The 23,711-nt window shown below is 54.6% G+C and overlaps 1 protein-coding gene and 1 non-coding gene across 9 annotated transcripts; one reads left to right on the top strand and one right to left on the bottom strand.

Moving 5' to 3' along the window:
• The first annotated feature begins 649 nt into the window (after window positions 1–649).
• CLN6 (CLN6 transmembrane ER protein) lies at window positions 650–18,539 on the top strand. Of its 8 annotated transcripts, none has more exons than XR_006343938.1 (8): window positions 650–925; window positions 7,890–8,004; window positions 11,217–11,315; window positions 12,585–12,773; window positions 13,029–13,084; window positions 14,475–14,597; window positions 16,429–17,099; window positions 17,343–18,539. XR_006343938.1 is itself a non-coding variant. In XM_043919819.1 (7 exons), exons 1-7 carry the CDS (start codon window positions 756–758, stop codon window positions 16,697–16,699), a joined length of 1,023 nt encoding a protein of 340 aa, XP_043775754.1. In that variant the 5' UTR covers window positions 650–755; the 3' UTR covers window positions 16,700–18,539. The 8 variants fall into 8 exon arrangements, 2 of the variants coding, with proteins under 2 accessions (XP_043775754.1, XP_043775755.1); XR_006343936.1 differs by having other exon boundaries at window positions 16,429–17,046; window positions 17,084–18,539; XR_006343939.1 differs by having other exon boundaries at window positions 16,429–17,046; window positions 17,270–18,539.
• Window positions 4,686–4,758, bottom strand: TRNAG-CCC. Its single transcript has one exon. It is a non-coding gene; the product is annotated as a tRNA-Gly (tRNA).
• Window positions 18,540–23,711: the final 5,172 nt, after the last annotated feature.

The following is a 23,711-nucleotide window of genomic DNA, read 5'->3' on the forward strand; positions in this document are numbered from 1 at the left end:
CAGGCAGAAGATATTGGGGGGGGGGGGGGGACCATGAGTCCTGCTCCATTTCATCCCCACGTAAGTCTTCCTAGGGTATTGGTCATCCATTCTTGAAGATGAAGGACTGCTCAGGAGTTAGTACATGTTTGAATGGAAGAGAAGGGAAGTAACTTTTATGAAGCCACAGAGTCCAAAAGAGTGACAAAGCCAGAATCAGAATCTGCATCCACCCCAACTTGGAAAGAATTCGCTCTTTCATGCGTCCTAACCTATCCCATTGATTTTTAATTCCCAGCGTCAAAGGCCACTGAGCTGACTTTAAGGAGTGCTATCTTCCATCTAAGGAAGGTGGCTAGCACAGCCGCAAAGGACGTGAGCCCCTCCCCCAAAGCCTTCAGGTCCGCAAGGACAAGGGAAATCCAGTCCCGGCTCCTCCCCAGGGGAGTCTTTAGGTCGAACTGGCCTTTCCCCACGTCCCTAGCCCACCCTTGACTTAATATACAGGTTTCGGGTAGCCTAGGCCGATTCCTGCCCCCGGCCACACGCCGGACCCCAGCAGACCGCAGCCCGAGTAGGCCCCACGCCGTGCGCCCCTCCCTCAGCCCCTTCGCCCCGCCGGCCCCGGCCCTGGGCCCCTCCTTCCCCGCCAGGACGCCCCGCCTCCCTCGCTCGGCGGCGCGTCTCGTGGTCCCGGCCCCCGCCGGCCCCACCCCGGCCCGCGCCTCGGGGCCGGCGCTCTCCCTCTTGCCCGCCCCAGCCCGCCCCCGCGCTGGATGTTCGCTTTCGCAGCCTTCGGCCAGCGGAACCTGTTTGCAGCTACCGGCGGCGGGGCGAAGGGCCTGGCCGGAAGGTTAGGCATGGAGGCGGCGGCTCGGAGGCGGCAGCACCCGGGAGCGGCGGGCGGCCCCAGCGCGCAGCCGGGCGCCTCCTTCCTGCAGGCCAGGTGGGCGCGCGCCGGCGGGCGGAGCGGAACCGCGGCCCAGCCACGTGATCGTGCGGGCGGGGGGTCGGGGCCGCGGACCCCGGTTGGGTCTTCCCGGCGCTACGCCTGCAGCTGCTCCCTCGCCCACTCGCCTGAGCCACGCCTCCGCGGCTTCTTGGGGGAACCCCGGGACCCAGGGAGTCTCAGCCGCGGCGATCAGCGGCCCCCGTGGCCGGGCCGGCTCCGGGACGATCGCTCATCTGGGATCCAAGAAACTCGTAAAGGGGGCGGTGGCGGCGAGCCCAGAGGACACCGCTGCTCACTAGGGCCCCCAAAGCGCCTGCAAGCCCCGGGCACCAACCCAAGTTCTCGGGGTCCTTCTAACCATGACTAGGATTTGGATCCTGGTGTTAACCGGAGGCTCACTCCTTGCCCCGAGGAACCCAGAATGTTGGGAATGCTAAAGGAAGAGACAGCGAAGTGTGGAAACTCCCCTCCAGAGAAAGAACGAGGAAGGGCTTTACCGACACGGTTGCTGTTCCCTTCTCTCAGCAAGGGGAAGTTACTGGTTTATGTATTGATAGTTGAGGCCAGGCGCTTGGGGCCGAGGAAGAGGTACAGAAGCCACCTTTGAATCTTCCTCTTCACTCTACCTTCATCGCGTTTTACAGGTCACAGACATTCATTGCATAGAGCGGGCATTCATTAATCATCTCGGGTGTGCCCCAGCGCTGTGCCAGGGGTGGGTAAATTGAAGCCCGGAGGGCCCCACAGTCCAGTAGGACCTGGTAGGAACAGAGGCCAGGAGTTGAGAGATCGACTTGGAGGGCTTCCTGGAGGAAGTGGCGCTTAAGCTGCATCTCAGTACTCAGTAGGTGACAAGAGAATAAAGGCCATTTCAGCTCTGGGAAAGCTTGGAAAGGCAAGGAGTGCAGCTGTGCTGCTGCTTTCTGTGTGCAGTGGCAAGAGGAATATAGACTGTGAAGGGCCTTTAATGGCCGCAGAACTGGGACCAGAGTGGGAGCTTAGAGTGCAAAATTTAAGGAGAGGCTCACTCTTGGGACACTAGTGCTCAAAAATCCTCTGTGGCCCACCTGTACCTCCTTAAATGTTGGGTCCCATGTGTTTCACTTGCCTCACCCTAGTTCCTGCCCTAAATGGCAGGTTAAAGGTGCAGCTTTTGTTCTGTAGGGCACAGGGGAGCCACGAAGATTTTCAAGCACTGGTGTGCTGGGAGTCAGTTTTAGGAAGTTTGTGGTATGATTTGGGATAAGGGAGGAAATCTGAGAGACTCGGCTGAGAGTAGCTCTTCCTCCTGCTGCTGAGGCACATCTGTGCTCTGGATCCCCTGCCAGTTGGGAGTCTTTGCCGTGACCTGTGGCCGTCCAGCTAGAACCGTCTGTGAGCCTCAGACATGGTCACCACTTGACTTGCGCAGTGTCTCCACATGCAGTGTCTCACTCAGTCTTTTTGCGTTTTCTTATGTGGAAACCGAGACCTAGAGAGGTTACATCGTTTGCTGGCAAGAACCAGGGCGTAAACCGCGGGCTTCTGGTTTCTATTCTTACTGCTCCACTCTGGCAGCTCAGGGGTGATGTCCCTCTCGACTCCTGCATGAGCTCCCCACCAACCAGCATAAAGGGCTGACTCGCTTCCAGGGTCTCTCTGCCCACCTCCCCCGCCCTTTGCCCGCCTGTTCTCAATCTCATTGCTGCACAAGACAGTAGGCAGAATCACCCTGTCCAACTCCTAGGATGCTTGAATTTCCTCTGCTCCATCCATGCTGTGCTTACACACCTCTAGTGACAAAGTGCTCACTCCCTATTCCAGTTTTCACGTGCTCTGTTAACAGTTTTTAGTCCATGCCCATGATTAAATAAAATTGCATAGACAGGCTTAGAGAAAAAGCAGTGGTTCTTTTTCCACCTCTCTCTAGTACCAGAGACAACCATGTTAGCTTCTTTTAGCTGTTTCTATCAGAATTAAATTCATATTTCTCAATAATAGTAACAAATACTACATACATACCAATTTCTGTGGACCAGGCCCTGCTCTTAAGGAAAAAGGTTTTTGTGTAATTTAATTCGACCACAACTTTTTTTTTCCAACCACAACTCTTGAAGTAGGATATACTATTATCCAACCACAGCTCTTGAATACTTGATACTATTATCCCCCATTTTACAGATGAGAACGTTGAGGCCCAGGAGGTAACTTGCTCATGATTTGGTTAGTGGTAGAGCTGGGATGTGAACCCAGGCAGGCTTCAGAGCCCACACACAAACGTTATGCTCAACTGCTATTTCTTAGTTTATCAATTTTTAGCCTCTGAAGCTAATGTTGACCTACTAATTATCCAGTTATAATTTGGTTTACTCTTCCTTCTCCACAAGATAGTTCTTTTTATCACCATTTTTAGTTTTGCTCTTTGTTACCTCTGTAGCCTTAGGAAATATGTAATACCATTATTTCTGTTTTGGTCAACTGTAAAGCAATATCTTTTAAAAAAAAGTTTATTTATTTATTGAAGTATAGTTAATTTAAAATAAGGGCAGTATCTCTTGATTCCTTCTTAAAAGGATACTGTTATTCTCCTACCTGAAGTTTTAGCTTTCTTTACCCTTTCCCCAGCTTCAGTCATCTATAGTTTTACTTTCAAGTGGTCAAGGTTGACAGTATTTACCTGATGTTTTTTAACCATAATTGCCTTCCATGTTTTGTTTGTGAATTAATTCTAAACTTTGAAAATCAATGTACGTTTTTATTCGTTAAGCCATGTAAATATTGTTCCCTTCAGAGTCCAGTAAGTTTAAAAATTACATTTGCTTTCTTACATTGCTTTTGTTTTTCCTGGGATTTCAAATTGCCTTTCCTTTTTTCCTCTTTTTTTTTTTTTTTGCTTTTGTTTTCTCATTTTTTGTTTAAAATTCTCATCATGTCAGGTATTTCACCATTGTGCATACAGAACCCAAATCAGTCTCTCTATCGTCCCCATTCATAGCTCTCTGCTTGACTCCACGGTGGCTGAGACGCCTTCTTTTTCTGCCTGGCCGCTCTGAATATCTCATCTGTATGTTACGCGCTGTGTGGTATGTAGTCTCCAACTGTCGTGGTATCCGTTTTCCCAGACAGTAGGCTTGGAAGGCTGCGGAGGAGTGAAAAGGCCATCCGTGTCTCAGGTTACCTGCCCCTGTGCTTACATCGTTCTCGGCAGGAGTTTCTGATGACTGGGGCCCGGAGCTGGCAGTCTGGGGGCTCCGTGTCTGTGGACTCAGGTACTTGGGTTAGCATGAGGATGCTCGTCCCCGGGACAGGGCTGGGGGAGAGGACGCCTTCACTCTCCATGATCTGCCTCCTATGCTCAGAGTCCCAGCAGAAGAAAACAGACGCTCACCCGTCTTGATTCCCACGTTGGGGGTCAGCCTTGCACCTGCCCTTTTTCTTTCTGCTCTGCTCAGCCAGGCTGGACTCGCGGCAGGGATCCCTGTGGACTGAGGTGCCTCCTGAGGTGGAGGAGGAAACAGTCATGAGACCTGAGTACGTGCTTGCTATCCACCCCTTCCAGAGACTCACACGAAGCGCTTCCCAGGCTTGCAAAATGCCTTTTATTTTCTTTACCATCCTGCTCTGACAGTTTCCAGAACAGAACACTGAGGACCTTTTTTTTTTTTTTTCTTTAATGTTTATCTACTTATTTATTTGGCTGCACCAGGCCTTCATTGAAGCACACTGGATCTTCATCACAGCCTGTGGGCTCTTTAGTTTGGCATATGTGATCTCGTTCCCTGACCAGGGATCGAACCTGGGCCCCCTGCATTGGGAGCTCAGAGTCTTAGCCACTGGACCACCAGGGAAGTCCCAATAGTGAAGACTGTTCTCCTTCTTCCTCATCTAAGCTCTTCAGGCCTGGAGGTTGTTCCTGCCTGCTTTTCGAGGCCTTTCCTTGATGGTCATGAAGGGGAAGGGCATAGTGGGACTTCTGTACCAGTCACTCATTTCATACTCATCTCAGACTGTCCTCACGGTTAGTCGTCTCTGAGCATCTGCCCAGTCTGAAGGCCCGGCAGCCCCTCCTTCTCTTCCCTCCACTAGTAAGCCAGGCGTCTCAGCTCCCCGCAGCGCCGTTCTCACTCCAGCCTCCAGGCTTTTGACGCTGCACTCACTGCTTTTCTGCCAACATGAATCCACCCACCCGTGTTTCCAGGCTCCATTCCTTCCTTCAGGCTTTGCATACTGCTCCAGGCCACACCGGTCCTTCTGTATCTTGATCTCCTGATATATTCTATAGCTGACAGTGACTTGGAGCACAGGTCTCGAATCCATATAGACCTCGGTTTGAATTCTGTGCACTTCAGGACTCCTGGGTTGCGGAGTGACAGAAAGCCAATGTGAACTGCGGCACCCTTAGCAAAAGGGAATGTCTTGGCTCTTGTGGCCAGACTGTTGCCTTGGGGATGCCTGGAAGTGGGAATGTGAACCCTCTCAGGCCTTTTCCTCCTCTCTGCAGGGCCGCTTCACTCTTATCTGACTGTCCCTTGAGGCTGGTGCCTTGGCAGCCCCGGGCCCTCAGGCTCCCATCTTTAGCCCCAGAGCACAGAAAGGAGGGTGCTCTTTTCAACTCTAGTTAGAAAAGTCCCACTGGACCGACCTGGGTTTTGGACCTTCCCTCTGTCTCAGGGAACACCATCTTTGACCAGGAGGAGGAGGGAATGGGAAATAGTGTGACAGAAGAAATAGTTGATGCAGCTTCTTCTTAGGGCAGGTAACCTTGGTTAAGCCTTAGTTTCCTCATTTGTAAAATAGGGTAGCAGTCTCCTGGTATTGCTGTGGGGCTTAGATGAGATGGTGCTGGTGGAGCTTCTAGCATGGCACACGGTAAGTAGGCAGTGATCAGAGGGGATGGCCAGGAAGACTTAGCTGATCTGGAAAAACCCACTCCACCCATCCATCCTGCCACCAGAGGATAATGAGTTCCTCGACAGCTAGCCTTCCTGTCTCTGAGTTGCTCTAGCAACCCAGTGCAGACCGTTCTTGGAATTGGCTGAAAAGGATCCCAGAAAATTACAGAAGCAATAGCAGTGCTGACGGAGGGAGACCTTCATGGTGCCTCTAAGCTAATGTTTGATTAGCCACTGAAATGAACGAGTAGGTGCATGCTAAGTCACCAGTCATGTCTGACTCTCTGCAACCTCATGGACTGTATAGTCCACCAGGATCCTCTGTCCGTGGGATTCTCCAGGCAAGAACACTGGAGTGGGTTGCCATTTCCTTCTCCAGGGGGTCTTCCCAACTCAGGGATTGAACCAGGTCTCCTGAGTGTCCTGCACTGACAGGGAGTCCCTTACCACTAGTGCCACCTGGGAAGCCCTTGGTAGTACTGTAAGTAACCGGTAACTGGGATTGTTTTATATTAGCCAGTAATCACTGAGCATAAATCAGGTACTGAGCTGAAAACTCTGGAGAATACAGGCCCTTGTCCACAGCTCCTGGTCTGGGCGCTAACGGGGCAGTGTTACTCACACTTGAGTCATCTCAGGAGGAGGGGACTGCTTGTCATTGGAGGTGTGTGAGTAGTGGCAGGGATGTTCTAAAGAGGATTTGTACTCTGATGGGGAGATTGGTGAGTTGCAGGAACCTTAAAATCACCCTTCTTCTTGAGGGTCTCAGTAAGAGCAAAACTCCAGCTCTGTGATGTCATGGCCTGGTGGGCGTTAGAGATGAAGTCCTCCCTGTAGTGGGCTTTGGGGAAAGCTTCGTCAGGGAAGCCTTCTTGCAGAAGGTGGCATGTTTCCTGCCCTTGAACTTCAGCTCACCTGTGAAGAGCAGATGGCTGACTGCTTTGCAGAAGGGATGGGCATCCAAAGATGGTGCTCTGCTTCTTGCCACATCCCCCGCATCACCTTATTCTTGCTGGCTTCCTCCTTAGGTTTTACTGTGGATTGGTGAGAGGAAGGACATTCCTGCCTCCATTCCTACCTCCTCATCGTTCAGAAACCAAGAGAAAGGGAAGCCCACCGTTCATCTCAGCCTACCGTCTATAAGTCACATCTCACTGAGGGGCTCTTACTGGTCCATCTCAGGTCACACACCCATCCCGTGAACAAACCACTGTGAATACAGTGTTGCTGTGTAGTCACAAAGTTGCGACTCTTCTGCCACCCCATAGACTGGAGTCTACCCATCTCCTCTGTCCGTGGGATTTCCCAGGCAAGAATACTGGAGTGGCTTGCCATTTCCTTCTGCAGGGGGTCTTCCTGATACAGGGATCAAACCCACATCTCGTCTCCTGTATTGGCAGGCAGATTCTTTACCACTGAGCCACCAGGGAAACCTGTGGCTGTAAGATTAGAGGTTAGAAACAGAAGCTCTGAAACGTAATCATCTGGGGCTCCAGTATTCTTGCCTGGAGAACCCCCATGGACAGAGGAGCCTGGCGGGCCGCAGTCCATGGGGTCACAGAGTCAGACGTAACTGGGCGACTGAGCACAGCACCGCGGCACTTAGCGTCTTGGGCTCAGCTTTTCACTTGTAAAATGAGGGTAATAGCGTAACCTCAGAGGCTTCCGTGAGGATTACGAGAGTTAAATGAGATGGTACATGTAAACAGCTGGAGTGGTGCCTGGAATACAGAAAATGTCCAGTGAAGCCTAGCTATCATCATCTGTCACCGTGTGTCATGCCTTTCAGCCACATTTGCATCCTCTGCCCCATCCGATCTCCCTGTCAGTCTATAGGTTAGAGAGCCCAACCGTGATTGTATCTGTTGAGTATTTTCCTTCTTGGATCCTAGAGAAGCAACTGTCAGGGCAGACGGAGTCCATCTCCGGATCCCTTCCCCCAGGCCCCAGGACTTCCAGCAAAACCTTTTCCTAGAACTTAATCCCGTGTGTTTCCTCCCGCCCACAAATCGCTATGGCTTGTCCTGGTGGGGAGTCTTCCCATGGAGGAGAGAGGGGCTGACTGCTTTTGTTTACATCTTTCCCAGGCACGGCGCCGTCAAGGCTGATGAGGCCGCTGGCACGGCTCCCTTCCACCTTGACCTCTGGTTCTACTTCACCCTGCAGAACTGGGTTCTGGACTTTGGCCGCCCCATAGCCATGGTGAGCGTGAAGCTGCGGATGGAACCCCCGACCGGCGTGTGGGGACAGTGTGATCTGAGTGATCAGAGTGACCTCAGACAAGTCCTTGCGCCTCCTGGTATACTGTGAGAATAGGCCTGGATGCGGTCCCTTAGTTCTATGGCTGTAACCAGGGTGGCAGCTGCCAGGGAGCGGGGGATCTGAGTCATACTGTGCCCCCCACCATCCGCCCCAGTGTCTCACATTCAGGTTTACGCAAAGCACCAACTTGGACAGTGGACTATGGGAAAGGATCCCACCAGCCTTCCCTGCAGCCTTGAGATAGAATTGTGTTTTCTGGAGGTGAAGAGTATGCGCTGAGTGTGCATGTCATAGACTTGAGCCTGGTGAAACCGTCCCCTTCTCTCCAAGGCTACCCCATGCCTGTATACAGTGGTGGCCTCTGGAGATTAACACTGCAAGAGCACCGAAGCCCCTCACTTGTCATGAGCAGTTAGACAGCTAGATGAATAGACAGATAGGTAACAGAAGGTGGAAAAAAATTGAGTGAGGTATCACCATGTGCTGGGGTGTTAATTTTTGCATGTGGGTGGTAAGAACAACAATATCCAGCACTGAAGCTGACACTTCGTACATGCTAGTGATAATGCAAAGTAGCGAAGTCCTTTAGGAAAGTAGTTGGTCAAGGTGATAACTAGTACTTAGATAGTGCCTAGCAAGATGTGTCTCAGTATTCTTGTACTGAATGAATAACAATACTAACAGTAAGCTAGAAATAGCAGTTAAGACCTTTATGTGTTTAAACTTCTTTAGTTCTCCCATCAATGCTATTGTTAATCTCAGTTTTATAGATAAGACTTGAGGACAGAGAGTGTAAATAACTGGCTCAGGGTCACCGAATCAGCAAGTGGAGAAGCCAGCATCTGCCACCCCCACCCCCACCTGGGCACGCTGGCCCCAGAGCCCACCACCCCTTTCCATTATGATTATATCCAGAACCCTAATATGTTCATCCTGCCTGGCTCAGTACGACCCTTTCCTAGAATCTGCCCTGAAGATGTAATCACTGAGACGACAGCCTCTGTACCAAGGGTGTTCACTGGAGTGTTGCTTACAGTGGCCAAAACCTGGAAGGGACTTGCGTGTCCAGCAGCAGGGACTGGGTAGATCAGCTTTGCTGTATGTAGGATAGAGGATGCTACCTGGGCAGTGAACAGGAATCGTGGGTACTACAGAGCATCCCGGAACGTTTAAGGAGAAAACAGAGGCCTGGGTGGCATGCATATGGACTGGCTGTCAGTCAGTAACAGCCCTAACCATCTTGTATAATTGGGATCCAAGACTTCAAGGGGATGAAAGAAAGCTTCTGGCAGTGGTTTCAGGGAGGAGGTATGGTGGATGTTGAGTCTCCTTTCTGCAGGCTTTTGGTAAGGTTTACAAGTTGTTTTTTAAATGTAGGTGAAAGAAAAGGGACTGAGCCAGGAGTCAGGGCACCAGTCAGGTTTGTAGGTGATTTGGGGCAAGTCAGGGTCATCTGGGCTTTGGTTCTCTCATCTGTAAGAAGACTGGTTGGACCAGCTGACCTGAGCTGAAGGTTCACTTACCAGGGGACAAAGGAGCTGCCCATCAAACTGGTGTCCTGGGGAGAGGGGAGATGAGGCCAGGGTAGCTCGTGGCTCTCCTCACTCAGTAGGACTCAGCCTCATCTGGCCTAATAGGGCTCACCGGTGGGGCAAATCACCTCCCACCATCCTGCTCAGAATTGCTGTGGCCACTGTAACCCCAAGTGGGCTCAGTAGGAGCATACCTCTGAACAGGTCCAGTGTATACATGAGCTTTTCAGATGGATACATGATAGTCTCAAATTTGTAATAACTACAAAATAAAACCTTTTACAAGTTATAAAAGTAGTCATAGTTATATAACAAGTTATATAAAAGTATGTCATATTTACATAACAAGTGAGTTCATACCCAGTAATATAAAGAAGTATGAGACTCCCTTTCCTAGTCCCACTTCTGAGTGTTTGGGGCACATCCTTCCACTCCTTTCTCTATTCATGCAACACATATGTGTACATCCTTCCCCCCCTCCCCCCACCCAAAATGAGATCTTACTTTATACCTTAGTCTACAACTTGCTTGTTTTACTTTAGACTGTATCGTGGATATCTCTTCGTGTCAGCACATATGAGGTGTCATTTCTGTTCATGGTTGCTTAACCTTCTGTAATAAAGATGTGCTGTAGTGTATTCAAGTAGTCCTGTTTGGTTGAAGAGTTGGCCTATTTCTGATTCTTTGCTATCACTGAGTGTTTCAGCCAGCTATATATCTTGCTGTAGATAAAGCTATAGAGATGCCCACACAGCAAGTAAGAAAGAGATTGAGATTCCTGTCTCCTGGGAGATTTATTTCTGCAGGTTGGTTTTATCCAGCACATTTTTTAATTAAGAGAAATAAACATTTAAATTTTTATTGAAATTTATGATCATTACAGGTGTTTGTTGGTAGATTCTAGAGGTATAGTTTGGCAGGGCAGGGACTGGGAAGTGTTGTGATCTTGCATAGGTGTTGTCACGCTAACCCTGACAAGGCTGGAACTTACTGGGGTAGACCAGTAGGAAGAACAAGGGAATTCCAGACAGAGGAATGGGCCTGGCCTGTCTCAGGGAAGGTATGAAAGGAAGAACTGAAGCTACTTTGTAGAACTCACATATTTTCTCCTTTGTTTCGTAAGGTATAGTTCCGACCTGATTTGGAAGTGGTTCATCTGCTCAGTGGACAGAGTGTTTTTCCACACCTGGGTGGTCAGGATTTCTTGTCATCATTCTAATGAGCCAGATCACTAAGGGTCCATGTAGACCATCTGGGCCACATTTCATGTTACAGATGGGGAAACTGAGGCATGAAGAAGGGAAGAACTTGCCCCAGGGTCACCCAGAAAGTTTTTGGCATGATTGAGTCCCAAAGGATCTTCCAACTCCCAGGCTGGTACCCAGGGACCTTTGTTTAGTATCCACAGGGAGAGGGACACAGGGTCAGACCCTGGTTTTGTACCTACTGTGTGACTGGGGACCAGTCTACCTTCTCTGGGACTCAGTTTGAAAACACCTTCACCCCAGTGCTGCCGAGAGGATTTCAGGAGATCACAGAAAGAACGCAGTGTGCGCAGGGGCAGTTCTGAGGGCCGCGTGGGTCATGCCTGGTAAACTGCACTCTCCACTTGCTCCCCAGCTGGTGTTCCCTCTCGAGTGGTTTCCGCTCAACAAGCCCAGCATGGGGGACTACTTCCACATGGCCTACAACATCATCACACCCTTCCTTCTGCTCAAGGTAGGATCCCAGGGCCCCTCCTCTCCCTTCCCACCCTTTCTCTGCCCTGCTGCCGAGCCCTGGGAGTGCCCTGAATCAGGCTGTCCCCTGCCTGACTCTGGGGGAAGAAGGCTATGACAGAGGGGACGTGTCAAGGGCCTGAGGGCCCCAGGGGAGGCCGGCTGCCTCTGCCGGGAGGGATGGAGCAGGCTTCCCCAGGGAGGAGCGTGTGATTTGGGCCTCCCCGGTGTGCCTGGGGGTGAACTGGAGAGACCTTCAGGCGGGAGTATCTGAAAACAAGGCGGGTCTTGAGGAGCCATGTTTGGGGAGGGTGAGGCAGGAATGGCCGGATAGCTCAGGGAGAGGTCGGGGACCAGTTGGGCAGGCAGGTGGGGGCCGGAGGCAGGAAGGGCAGCGATGCAGGGTGAACTCTCTCCTCCGGACCGAGAGCCCTGACTTTGAGACACCACTGGGAACACAGAACTGTCTCCTGGAGAGCTCTCTGCTCTGCTGGCTTTGCACTTTGCCAAGTCAGGGCTCTTAAAACGACTGCCATTTACTATCCCCGTCCTTTTGTTTTTAGAGAGACATTTCCAAACTTCCCTGGTGGCTCAGACGGTAAAGCGTCTGCCTGCAATGTGGGAGACCTGGGTTCAATCCCTGGGTCGGGAAGATCTCCTGGAGAAGGAAATGGCAACCCACTCCAGTATTCTTGCCTGGAAAATCCCATGGATGGAAGAGCCTGGTAGGCTGCAGCCCTACCAGAGTCACAAAGTGTCGGACACGACTGAGTGACTTTGCTTTCTTTCTGTCAAAGTAGGGGAGGTATAATCTCTGAATTCGGAGGGGTCTTTAGTTAAATAACTTAGTTTCAGAAACACCTGCCCCACATTTTTGTTTGTGTGGCTTGGTTGCTCAGAAATGGGAGCAGCCCAGCCTCAACAGGCCAGCCCAGCCACCCAGAAGCAGAACTAGGGGTGGTGGGAGGTCAGGGCCTGGCTTGCCTGTGTGGAAGGCCTGGCTGTCATCTCTAGCATGGTATATGGGTGTGTTTAACCTTGGGCAATGAGCTGGCCCTGGAGAGTGTGTTTCCTCTTGGGCCAAAGAGGGTGCTCTTCCCCAGTGCCTGCTGGGTTCACAGGGATCATGTGAGATGACAGGCTGGACTGACTCCCCTAAAGGGAACCCATGTGAGAGGGGCTTTCCGGCTGGTGGCATCCATCCCACTCGGGGTGTCTGCCGTGGTGACGGCGTCGGGGGTCATGCTGTGGGGCCTCCCTCTGACCTCAGCTCATCGAGCGGTGCCCCCGCACCTTGCCACGCTCCCTGATCTACGTCAGCATCATCACCTTCATCATGGGGGCCAGCATCCACCTGGTGGGCGACTCAGTGAACCACCGCCTGATCTTCAGTGGCTACCAGAACCACCTGTCGGTCCGTGAGAACCCCATCATCAAGAATCTCAAACCAGAGACGCTGGTGAGCCCCCACCTCCACGGTGCAGCCTGTCCTGGAGGCCAAAGACATTGCCAATCCATCACAGGTGCCCCAGATAGAGCAGGTCGCCCCCCTCCCCCGAACCCCAAGCTAGGATGCCCCAACCCAGATCCCCTCCTCCCGGTAGGGAGGGACTGGGGGCATTTGAGGGAGGCATGGGCAGTCAGGGGGAGGGTAGCCTGGGGGCTGCGTGGGCCCGACACCCTTCCTGAAGCCCCACCCTCTCTGCTCCCCCAGATCGACTCCTTTGAGCTGCTCTACTACTACGATGAGTACCTGGGCCACTCCATGTGGTGAGTGATGGGGCCGCTGGCCCTGGTGACGCTGAACAAGGGGCCCCGGGGTCTCGAAGTGTCCAGCCCAGCCGCTGGAATGGCGTGCTCTTCCCCAGCGGGGGGCGCTGTCGCTCCTCTGGCGCCCGCCTCGCCGCCTTCCGTGCCCACCAGCCCGCAGTATCCGCGGCGGCCACTAGAGGGCAGCGAGCGGCTGTCCTCCCTGGGCCGAGGCTGCGGCGCCGGTAAACAACTCCCCCCCACCCTGGGGATGAGGATGGGGACCCGGAGGCAGGGAGGGAGCCGAGGAGGGCCGGCTGAACCAGGCTGGGGGCGAGGTGGGAGTAGGGGTGCTCCTAGTGCCCCCCTCCTCCGAACCCCCCCGAGAGCGCCTTCCTCCCGCCCCTTCACCCCACAGTGGAGGAAACCTCACAAATGTGGGCTCAGCCACAGGAGATGCGGCCGGAGCCGGGGGCAGTTGTCTGCTCCAGACCCCACTTTATCCCGGGATGAGCTGGGGCCGGTGGGAGGGGCTTTGCCCACGGGCTGACAGCTGGTGCCAGAGCCAACCCTGGACGTGGGTGGCCCCACTCCCGAGTGAGGTGGGCTCGCTCGTGTCACACGGGCCCTACATTGTATTTCTGGGTTCTGTTTTAGGGACTAGAAAGTCAGGGAACCCTTGCACAGACAGGCCTCTTGCCAGTTCTCCCTGGCCTGTGCCAGGAGACCCTTCCCATGGAAGGCTGGGGAAGGGAGGAGGAGAGGTGTACAGGGGAAATGAAAGGGCAGCTGAGGGCTGGGAGGGTGTGGGGGCCGGTGAGGGGAAGGTGGGGAAGGCGGTGGGAACAGAAAGGGGGTGTTTTGCGAGCTGGCACGGGCCGCGTGTGTGTATGTGTGTAGAGAGGGGAGAGGGTGGTACGTGGGTGAGCTGTGCGTGGAAGGGGGTGAGGCTGGGGGCTGGGTGTGAGTGAAGGAGCATCACAGAGCTCCTGGGAGACCCCCGGCACGTGCTGTTCCTCCCCCCACCTCTTTTTTTTCCCCATACTTGGACCTCGGGCCTGTCCCTCCTCGATCCTGCTGGGTGCACCCTTTTCCAGGGCAGTGAGGGGCTGGGGCTGCTGGCCTTGGGGTGAGTGCATGGGGCAGAGAGAGAGACGTGCACACACGCGGGGAGTGAGTGAGGAGGCCGGGACAGTGGGAGGAGGCCCCCCTGCCCATGGCTTGGATCTGCAGGCCTCGCCTTCCTTCCTAGACCCCCTGCCCAGGAGGGGCTGGGAGTGCCCTCACCCAAACCAGGCGTTTCTGTGAACTGTGAAGTGAGACCGCAGAGGGTGGTGCAGGCAGCCAGTCCTAGGACAGCCGACGGGCGGGCCGGCGGCTGAGCCGCTGAGCACCGGCTTCCCTGTTGCAGGTACGTCCCCTTCTTCCTCATCCTCTTCATGTACTTCAGCGGCTGCTTCACTCCCACCGAAGCTGAGAGCTCAATGCCAGGGGCGGCCGTGCTCCTGGTGGTGCCCAGCGGCCTGTACTACTGGTGAGTGGATGGCAGACCTGGGGTGGCAGGGAGGGGGCCTTAGTGGTCCAGTCAGTGAAAATGTGCTCCCGACCACGGAGCTGCCGTGTGAGCCCCGGTGAGACACCCGCTGGGGTCCCTGCTTCCTCCTCTTCAGTGGGCCTGGGACAGTGCCTTCTGGTGGCCGCTCCGTGACCAGGAAGGCAGTCCTGAGTGTGACCTCTCTACACTCGGGGTGTGACCTCAGGGCCCATAGAATCCACGTCGAGGCATAATTTCTGTGTGTGCTTCGTTGCTCAGTCGTTCCAGCTCTTTGCGAGCCTGTGGACTGCAGCCCACCAGACTCCTCTGTCCACAGGATTCTCCCAGGCAGGAATACTGCAGTGGGCTGCCATTTCCTTCTCCAGGGGATTTTCCCAGCCCAGGGATTGAACCTACATCTCCTGTGTCTTCCGCATTGCAGGCGGATTCTTTAATGTCTGAGCCATCGGGGAAGCCCTGGGGAGGGCTGTAGAGCAGAAGCCTGTAGAGCCTGCAGGGTGGGGGGTGGGGGGCTGATTTCCCTTCTGTGAGATGAGGATGATACCAGGCTGTCTCCCTTTGGGGACATGGTGAGAACCCAGAAAGAGGGGCTCCTAAACTATGAAGCATCATGGAGAGGACAAGGATACTTACGGGGGAATCCCATGGCCTCAGGGCTTCCCACCTGGTTTCCTCTTCCCATTCCAGAGGACCAGGCCTCAGCCAGGCTCTTCCTTTTCTTCTGTCACTTCTGCTCTGGAGTCAGGCTCCTGGGGATTGTGGGTGTCTTAGAAAGGGTGGATGTCCTAGCCCTTCTCTAGGGGGAAGCCTCCAGCCAAATGAAAAAGGCCTCCTCTCCTGGGGCCTTCTCCCCCACCTCCAGGGGCTGCCCCTGACCAGCAGTGGGGATCCATGAGGGTGAATCCATATGCCCTCTGAGGACAGGATTGGAAGGAATGGGTGACAACCACAGCTGGAGGGAAAGAGGTGGGAAGTGAGAAGAAGCTCCGCCCATTCTTAGCCAGGGTGTGTCAATGCAGTGACAGCTACAGGGGGCCCTTCACTGAGCAGTGTGCCTTTCCAAGTACACAGTTCTCATCAGTAACCTTGAGAGCTAGGGCCGTTTATGCCCCCTTTGTGAGTAAGAAAACAAAGGCTCCAATATGTCATGTAAATTCTGCCACTCGGTTGCAGAGCTCTGCTTGAGTGGGATGGGTCAGCATGGTGGTTCTCTCTCTGAGGCAAGGGAGTAGATGAGATAAGCTCTGAGAAGCCCTCCAGCAGGTGTTACTGCATTCCTGGCCGTGTGCTAGGTACTGCCATGAGAGCTGGACGGAGCCCTGAGGGGATGAGACCGTGTCCCAGCCTTCAAGGAGACAGTCAGGACAACCCCATAAACTGAAACTCCATCCCCAACTCAGATGCCTTCAGGAACTAAACTGGTGATAGGAATGCATCAAGTGAGGCAGTAGGGAGTGGTGGGGACCGAGGCAAGCTGCAGAACCATGCTGTCTCTAAGCAGCTGCTGTCTCCTCATCAGTTATTGTCACGTGGGAATACAAACCTAACGTTAGCAGGGAAATCAGAACTCCATGTGGGCAGGTCATCTGTTATTTAAGTGTTGGCAACAAACTCGACCTTTTGAAAAATAGTAATTCTAGAAGCCAAATCCTAATGCTGTGTACAGGCCGTGGCTCAGAGTGGACCCCTCACTCGATGCGCTCTTCTGACCGGCTGGGAGGGCGGCCTGGTGCCTGGGTAGAGGGCAGGACGCTGGGCAGGAGGGGCTGTCGTGGCGCCCCCACCCCTCACTGCCCGTCTGCCTCCTCAGGTACCTGGTCACCGAGGGCCAGATCGTCATCCTCTTCATCTTCACCTCCTTCGCCATGCTGGCCCTCGTCCTGCACCAGAAGCGCAAGCGCCTCTTCCTAGACAGCAATGGCCTCTTCCTCTTCTCCTCCTTCGCCCTCACCCTCCTGCTCGTGGCGCTCTGGGTCGCCTGGCTGTGGAACGACCCCGTACTCAGGAAGAAGTACCCGGGCGTCATCTATGTCCCCGAGCCCTGGGCCTTCTACACCCTGCACGTCAGCAGCCAACACTGAGTCCTGGGCACCGGCCCCTGGTGCTCTGTGGGTGGGAGATGGATGGTTGAGCGTGAGTGTGGGGAGTGTGTGCATGTGTGCACCCACTTGGGATGGACGGCCGAAGGAGTCTGAGTGTGTGCGTGTGTGCACCCACTGGGGATGGACAGCCGAAGGAGTCTGAGTGTGTGCATGTGTGCACCCACTGGGGATGGACGGTCGGAGATGTCTGAGTGTGGGGAGTGTGTGCATGTATGCACCCACTGGAGATGGACGGCTGAAGGTGTCTGAGTGTGTGTGAGTGTGTGCACCCACTGGGGATGGACAGCCAAAGGTGTCTGAGTGTGTGTGAGTGTGTGTGTGAGTGTGTGCGTGTGTGCACCCACTGGGGATGGACGGCCGAAGGTGTCTGAGTGTGTGAGTGTGTGTGTGAGTGTGTGCATGTGTGCACCCACTGGGGATGGACGGCCGAAGGTGTCTGAGTGTGGGGAGTGAGTGCGTGTATGCACCCGCTGGGGATGGACGGCCGAAGGTGTCTGAGTGTCTGTGAGTGTGTGCATGTGTGCACCCGCTGGGGATGGACGGCCGAAGGTGTCTGAGTGTGTGTGTGTGTGTGTGAGTGTGTGTGTGTGCGCGCGCACCCACTGGGGATGGACGGCCAAAGGTGTGTGAGTGTGTGTGTGTGTGCACCCACATGTGTGTAGCCTGCAGCTGAGAGCGTGGGTGAGAGTATGCCTGGTGCCTGTGGATAGGGGTGTGTGTGTCTGTGTGTGTCTGTGTGTGCGCATACGGAGAGCATCCTTGTGAGGCTGAATTGTTTTGGTTAAGTTTCCATTCGATTTAGCTTTTTTCATGATGGGACATAGTCTGAGGCAGTGTTTCCAGCCCAGGAGCTGGGCCTGGGCTTCCATGCCCACTGGAGCCGGGCCTTCTCTCTCTCTCACTGCTCAGGGCCGTCTCTTCCTGGGCGTCTTCTGGTGGCCGTAGGGGTGAGGTCTGGGTGGGGCAGAGGTCGGGAGGGAGACTTGGCCTGTCACCTACCACCTGGTTCACTCCTCAGACCCCCTGACCCTGAGGGCAGGTCTCAGGGGTTCCGTGAACTTGCTGTGTAGCCATTTGCAATGCACCCCCTTCCCTGGGCAGATGGGCAGATGGGCCGACGGGTCCCCAGTCGGCTGTGGGCTGGTTGCCGTCTCCTCTCAGGGCAGCCTTGGGAGGGGTGGATGGTTCCTCCTTGTCCCTGCCTCTTCAATCCTGGGGGGTACGTGCACCCCAGATCCTCACCCCGCCGCAGGCTGCATGGGGTGGGGAGCCAGAGCCAGCCCTCCCCCAACCGCCGGCCTGATCTCGGGGTCTGGCTGTGGTCGTTCCCGGCCGCCTTCCTCTCCCGGGAACTCGGTCTGTGTCCCGCCTTCAGGACTGTGGCACCCGCTTGGTTTACCTGACCAAGGTTTCTGAGCGGCTGCTGAAGGCAGAGTTCTCCGGTACTTGCACTCACCAAGGCGGACATCGTGGGGCTCTTGTCAGCGTGTCTCAGCCTGAATCCACGCCTGCCGCCTGCAGCCCTGCTCCCAGGAAAGGGGGCCTTGTTCTGGCAAGACGCCCCCTCCCCAGCACTGGGGCCAGGTCTCCTCCCGCGACTGCAGGCACGCAGCCTCACGTCCCAGCATTGCTGGCCTGCATGCGTGCGAGGGGCTCTGGGGGGCCTGCCTCATCTCCCCTGCCCTCCCTGCCCATCCTGTGCTCTCAGGGACTCTGCCTCAAACCCTCCTTTCACGCAGGGGTCCCCCAGCCCCGGTCAGTCCCCGTCTGCTGGCAGCATCAGGGGTGAGCAGTGTGAATAAAGGCGGTGTGGAGCCAAGCCCCACTGGCTGCAGCTGCTTCCTTGGGATGTGAATTTGGGAGGCCGGAGGAGGAGGGTCCCTGGAGCAGGAGAGGGAGTGGGCAGTCTGGGGCCTGGCAGGAGCCCTGGGCTGACCCCAAGGGCCTGCTCAGCCCTGCCCGGCTGGAAGCAGGGGCTGCTACTGCCCACTGGCTGTCTGTGCTACTTAGTATGATGCTGAGTTTGGGGGGTCACCAGCAAGAAGGGCTTCCTCTAGGTCCCAGGTCCCTTCAGACGAGGCTGAGGGTCACAGGGGTGGGGCCGGCAGAGGGTGTCTGCAGATGGAGCCCCCAAGCTATGCTGCTAGCGCCTTCAGGAAACTGAAGCAGAGAGGGTGTCCTTTGCGGGGGAGGCGGGGGGCCGGTTTGTGGGAGGCTGGCACTTAGCCTTGGGCAAGTCACATGACCTGCTTTGCTTTTCCCAGGCATCTTTTACACCCATGAGAAGTTAGTGACATCCGCCCCCACCGCCTTGGGAGTAACAGATGCCTGCTGTCCTGCTCAGTAGCTCCTGCTCAGGATCTGGGATGAGGACGGCCCTTCTGGCTCGTTGGGCCCCCTGGCTTCTGGGATCTGAAATAATGATGTTTGTGATTTCACTTCCTTGGTGGGGATGTATTGAAACTTGTTTAGTTGCTAAGTCGTGTCCTACTCTGTGACCCCATGGACTGTAGCCTGTCAGGCTCTTCTGTCCATGGGATTTTCCAGGCAAGAATACTGGAGTGGGTAGCCCATTTCCTTCTCCAAGGGGTCCTCCAGGCGATCTTCCTGACCCAGAGATTGGACCCACATCTCTTGCGTCTCCTGCATTGGCAGGCATTGGCAGGGAAGCCCAACTGCCTTCAAACAAAAGGACCCCATGGGTTTCACTTCCCCAGAGTGGGAGCTGGATGCTGAGGGCGCTGTCTGCTGCCCCCAGTGTGGGTGGCTTGTGCCCCTCCTCACTCAGCAGTTCACAATCTGCACAATCTTAGTTCAGTAAGCCAGCTCCAGCCTTGGCCTCTCAAAGCACAAGGGCCCCCACCTTCCCAGTAACCTCAATTCTTCCCTACGTTGATTCCATGTTTCCTCCAAAGCCTGTCCCAGGCCCGTTCTCCATACAAGGACTTAATGGATATCACCTAAGTGGGCATACATCTGATTGTGGGGTCTGAGGCTTACACAGTTTTGAGTGTGCTTGATAAGAAAACTTAAAGTGAATAAAAATTAGATATGAAAGAATATTTAGAATGGGAAAGGTATCACAGTAAATTATTGGAGCCTTGGAGATTCATGTCCCTCTTGACCGAGATCTCTTTGGGAAGTTTCCTGAAAATGTTTCCCAAGAAATACAGGCACATGGATAGGTGGGTCTGGGGTGATCGCGCAGGTGGACAGCAGTGACTGGCCTGTAACAGCATCTGGATAAATCCCGAGGAAACCACGAGAGGGCGTGCTGGTGGCTGCACGCCCCCTGTGGGGAAAGGGCTGCAGTAGTGACCTAGGAAACCACTTTATGGGCCATGAGAATCAGGAGCTGGCCTATAAAAGATGACATAGACACTGGCATTTCCACCTGCCCTACAACCCTCCTCCCTTGCTGCTGGGCTAAGCGGAAGGACGGATGGGCTACTTACTTAACCAGCAAGTGAGACAGGAAATCCGCTCTCTGACATGTGAACTAGGAGGCTAACTCAAGCCTCCCACATTATAACTGAATATGCCAGGAGCATTCAACCCAGAGACTACGCCATGGTAACCCCAAAGCAACTAGTCAGCACCATCCAAGTCCAACTGTTTTTGTCCTGACCACAGGACCTACTCCCAGGGGAACCCGGTGTAACATGGCCTGGGACTGGCAGGTAAGTTTCTGATGGTGTGGGTTTGCCGCTTCGTGGGGAATAGGATTAGAAAGGGTCTTACAGACTTCAGCTGTCCTCCACTCAGCCCCAGCTGAGACCACTACTAAGGTCACTCATCCAGGCCTCTACTGGAGAAAGTCACCATTCTATGACCCCTAGGGTCTGTCAGACCCCCTCTCCAGGTTCCGGCGCCAGCTGTGGGGACTGCAGGCTGGGACGCCGACCGCAGGCTGGGGTGGTGTGATCTCAGAACGCTGTCACTGCTTGTGTGTGGCTTCATGGCCACGATCTCTCTGTACTGTGCCTGTTAAGCATCTTACGTTTCTTCCCTAGCCTGAGCAGAGGGAATCTGGGGACCAGGTGACTGTGGAGGCCTCACCATTTTATTTAGGTGTTTATGGCTGCGCTGTCTTCGTCGTTGCAGGCAGGTTTTCCCTAGTTGTGGAGAGTGGGGGCGACTCTCTAGTCGCAGAGCACGGGCTTCCCACTGCAGTGGCTTCTCTTGTTGTGGAGCACAGGCTCTAGGCACACGGGTTGCAGCAGTTGCAGCCCAGGGGCAAATCAGTTGTGACTCTCAGGCCCTGGAACGTGCAGGCTGCAGTGGTTATGGTGCAGGGGCTTAGTTGCTCCGAGACATGTGGGATCTTCTGGGACCTGGGATCAAACTCATGTCCCGTGCATTGGCAGGTAGACTTCCCACCACTGAGCCACCTGGGAAGTCCTGGCCTCACCACTGGTAGGTCTGACTGCAGGGTCTCCCTTCTGTGGACTGCCACGAAAAATTCAGCCAAAGTTGGTCCACCTCTTGGGGAATTAACTATCTTTAGCACACTTTGTGTCTTGATTGCATGTGTATGCTCAGTCCTGTCCAACTCTTTGCGACCCCATAGACTGTGGCCCGCCAGGCTCCTCTGTCCATTGGATTTCCCAGGCAAGAATACTACTTACTCCAGGGGATCTTCCCGACCCAGGGATCGAACCGATGTCTCTTGTGTCTTCTGTGTTGGCAGGTGGATTCTTTACCACCGCACCACCCAGGAACTCTTGGTATTCTTCCAGCTACTGTTATCATGGGGTTGCAGAAGAATCGAAAACAACTTAGAGACTAAACAGCAGTAACAACAATCTGTAATTATATTTGTGATGTCCGGTTGCAATGCCCCTCTGCACACCTGACCCCAGGAACATCTCAGAAGAGGGGCAGGGCCAGGATTATAAGTCACGCCAGATGTGTGGGCGTGTATGGCCAGGCCACTCAAGATGGCTCTTCACTTGCTCTCTGTGTATCTCCTGCTCCACCAGTCCCTACTTCACTCACAGGACCATCCAGTCCTCTTAATCATAGGCCTTTATCGGTGACTGTCCACACGCTTGCCCGTGCCCCCAGATGGTTCCCCTGGTAACTGATGAGCCCCTCTGAAGTCAGTGCTCTGTGACTGGTAGCCGCTGCCGCCTCCAGAGTAGCAGAAGGCCCTGCCGTGTCCTGCCTGCCGTCTGTCGTCCACAGTGGCGTGTTGCTCCAAGATGTGGTTTCAGATACGTAAGATCCCCCCATCTGATAAATTGTCTCTGTCTCCGGGCTCTTTTGTCTCGAGGCTGGGCTACTACAAGGCTTTCAGGACCTTGGGGGTACAGCCCAGTGGTCATGTCTCCCCCAGGAGCCCCTTTCCAAATACATGGTGATTCCAAGTGAGCCCTTGACCTGGCCCTTCCAAGGCCCCACCTGATGTCCCCTCTCCTCTTCTTCCTGTAAGGCTGATAGAAGCTCCCTCCTCTCCTGCTCCCAGCAGCCTTCCCTCTTCTCAGCCCCAACTGGGAGGAGTCAGAAACCTCCAGCTAAAACTCTCTGGGTCTCAAAATGGGTGTGAAGTAGAGGAAAAGAGAGCCTTTCACAAGGAAATGGTCAGGGGACAAAGACCCCCCCATCCAATCCATGTGACTTCTACAAGTTACCAACAGGTCCCTCTGCAGACATGCAGCCCTTTGCAGGACCCGCTGGTCCCCAGACCAGGAGCCCTGGTGCAGTGCACAACCTGTGTGGCCGCACCTGCCGGTCCTGACGGGATGGATGGGCCCTGCAGTCAGAGCCCCAGGGGCAGGGCAGCCACCAGCTGTGGGCATGGGATACAGTAGGGATCTGGGAGAAGAGGGGGGACCCAGCTGTGCCCATCACTGCAACCCAACCCTTCACTTCCTCAGTGGGTGTGGGGAGGGTGGGCTGGGGACAAACCGCTGAGGAATGGGAGAGTCAGCAGCTTCTGCTGGAAGGGGTGGGAGCTGCAGTGGGGAGTGGAGGGGAAGGAAGAAAAGGGGAGCCTTCCTGACCAGGAAAGTCCTTTAAGAGGTCTCCCTCTGAGTCCCCTTGGTTACCAGGGGTTGTGGTGGGGCCAGAGACCCCAGCATGGGCACCTACCACACCCCCAGAAGGAGGGGAGGGAACTGACTCAAGCTGAAAACTGGCCATCTGGCCACTGACTCTCAACATAAGGCCAGGATGCTGAGGCACAGGGCTGTGGAATGGGCACCGAGGTCTTCCTCGGGGGGCCTTTCTCTCCTGTGTGTGGCGTCCAAGGCTCTGGCGGAGGAGGTGGCCGTCACTGGGCTGTGGTGTGGAAGAAAACGCGAGTTTTCTTCCCACATTAAAAAACAGAGACATTACTCTGTCCACAAAGGTCCGTCTGGTCAAGGCTGTGGGTTTTCAGTAGTCATGTGGGGATGTGAGAGTTGGACTGTGAAGAAAGCTGAGCACCGAAGAATTGATGCTTTTGAACTGCGGTGTTGGAGAAGACTCTTGAGAGTCCCTTGGACTGCAAGGAGATCCAACCAGTCCATCCTAAAGGAGATCAGTCCTGGGTGTTCATTGGAAGGACTGATGCTGAAGCTGAAACTCCAATACTTGGCCACCTGATGCGAAGAGCTGACTCATTTGAAGAGACCCTGATGCTGGGAAAGATTGAGGGCAGGAGGAGAAGGGGACGACAGAGGATGAGATGGTTGGATAGCATCACTGACTCAATGGACATGAGTTTGGGTAAACTCTGGGAGCTGGTGATGGACAGGGAGGCCTGGCGTGCTGCGGTTCATGGGGTCGCAAAGAGTTGGACACGACTGAGCGACTGAACTGAGCTAATGAGGTGGTGTGTGATGAGCCTAAAGGGGGTGTGCAAAGTGCCCGACACCCAGGAGACTTATTTAGCCCCTAGTGCAATCCTCAAAGAGAAATACCCCTGAAGGCAGGCCCAGGAGGACCCAGCGACCCCCTCTCTGGGTGACCCCTTCTTAGTGTCCACGGAGGGCTCCCAGGAAGGAAC

Source organism: Cervus elaphus, chromosome 12 (genome assembly GCF_910594005.1).
Source record: "Cervus elaphus chromosome 12, mCerEla1.1, whole genome shotgun sequence".
In the NCBI taxonomy this organism is placed as follows: Eukaryota; Metazoa; Chordata; class Mammalia; order Artiodactyla; family Cervidae; genus Cervus; species Cervus elaphus.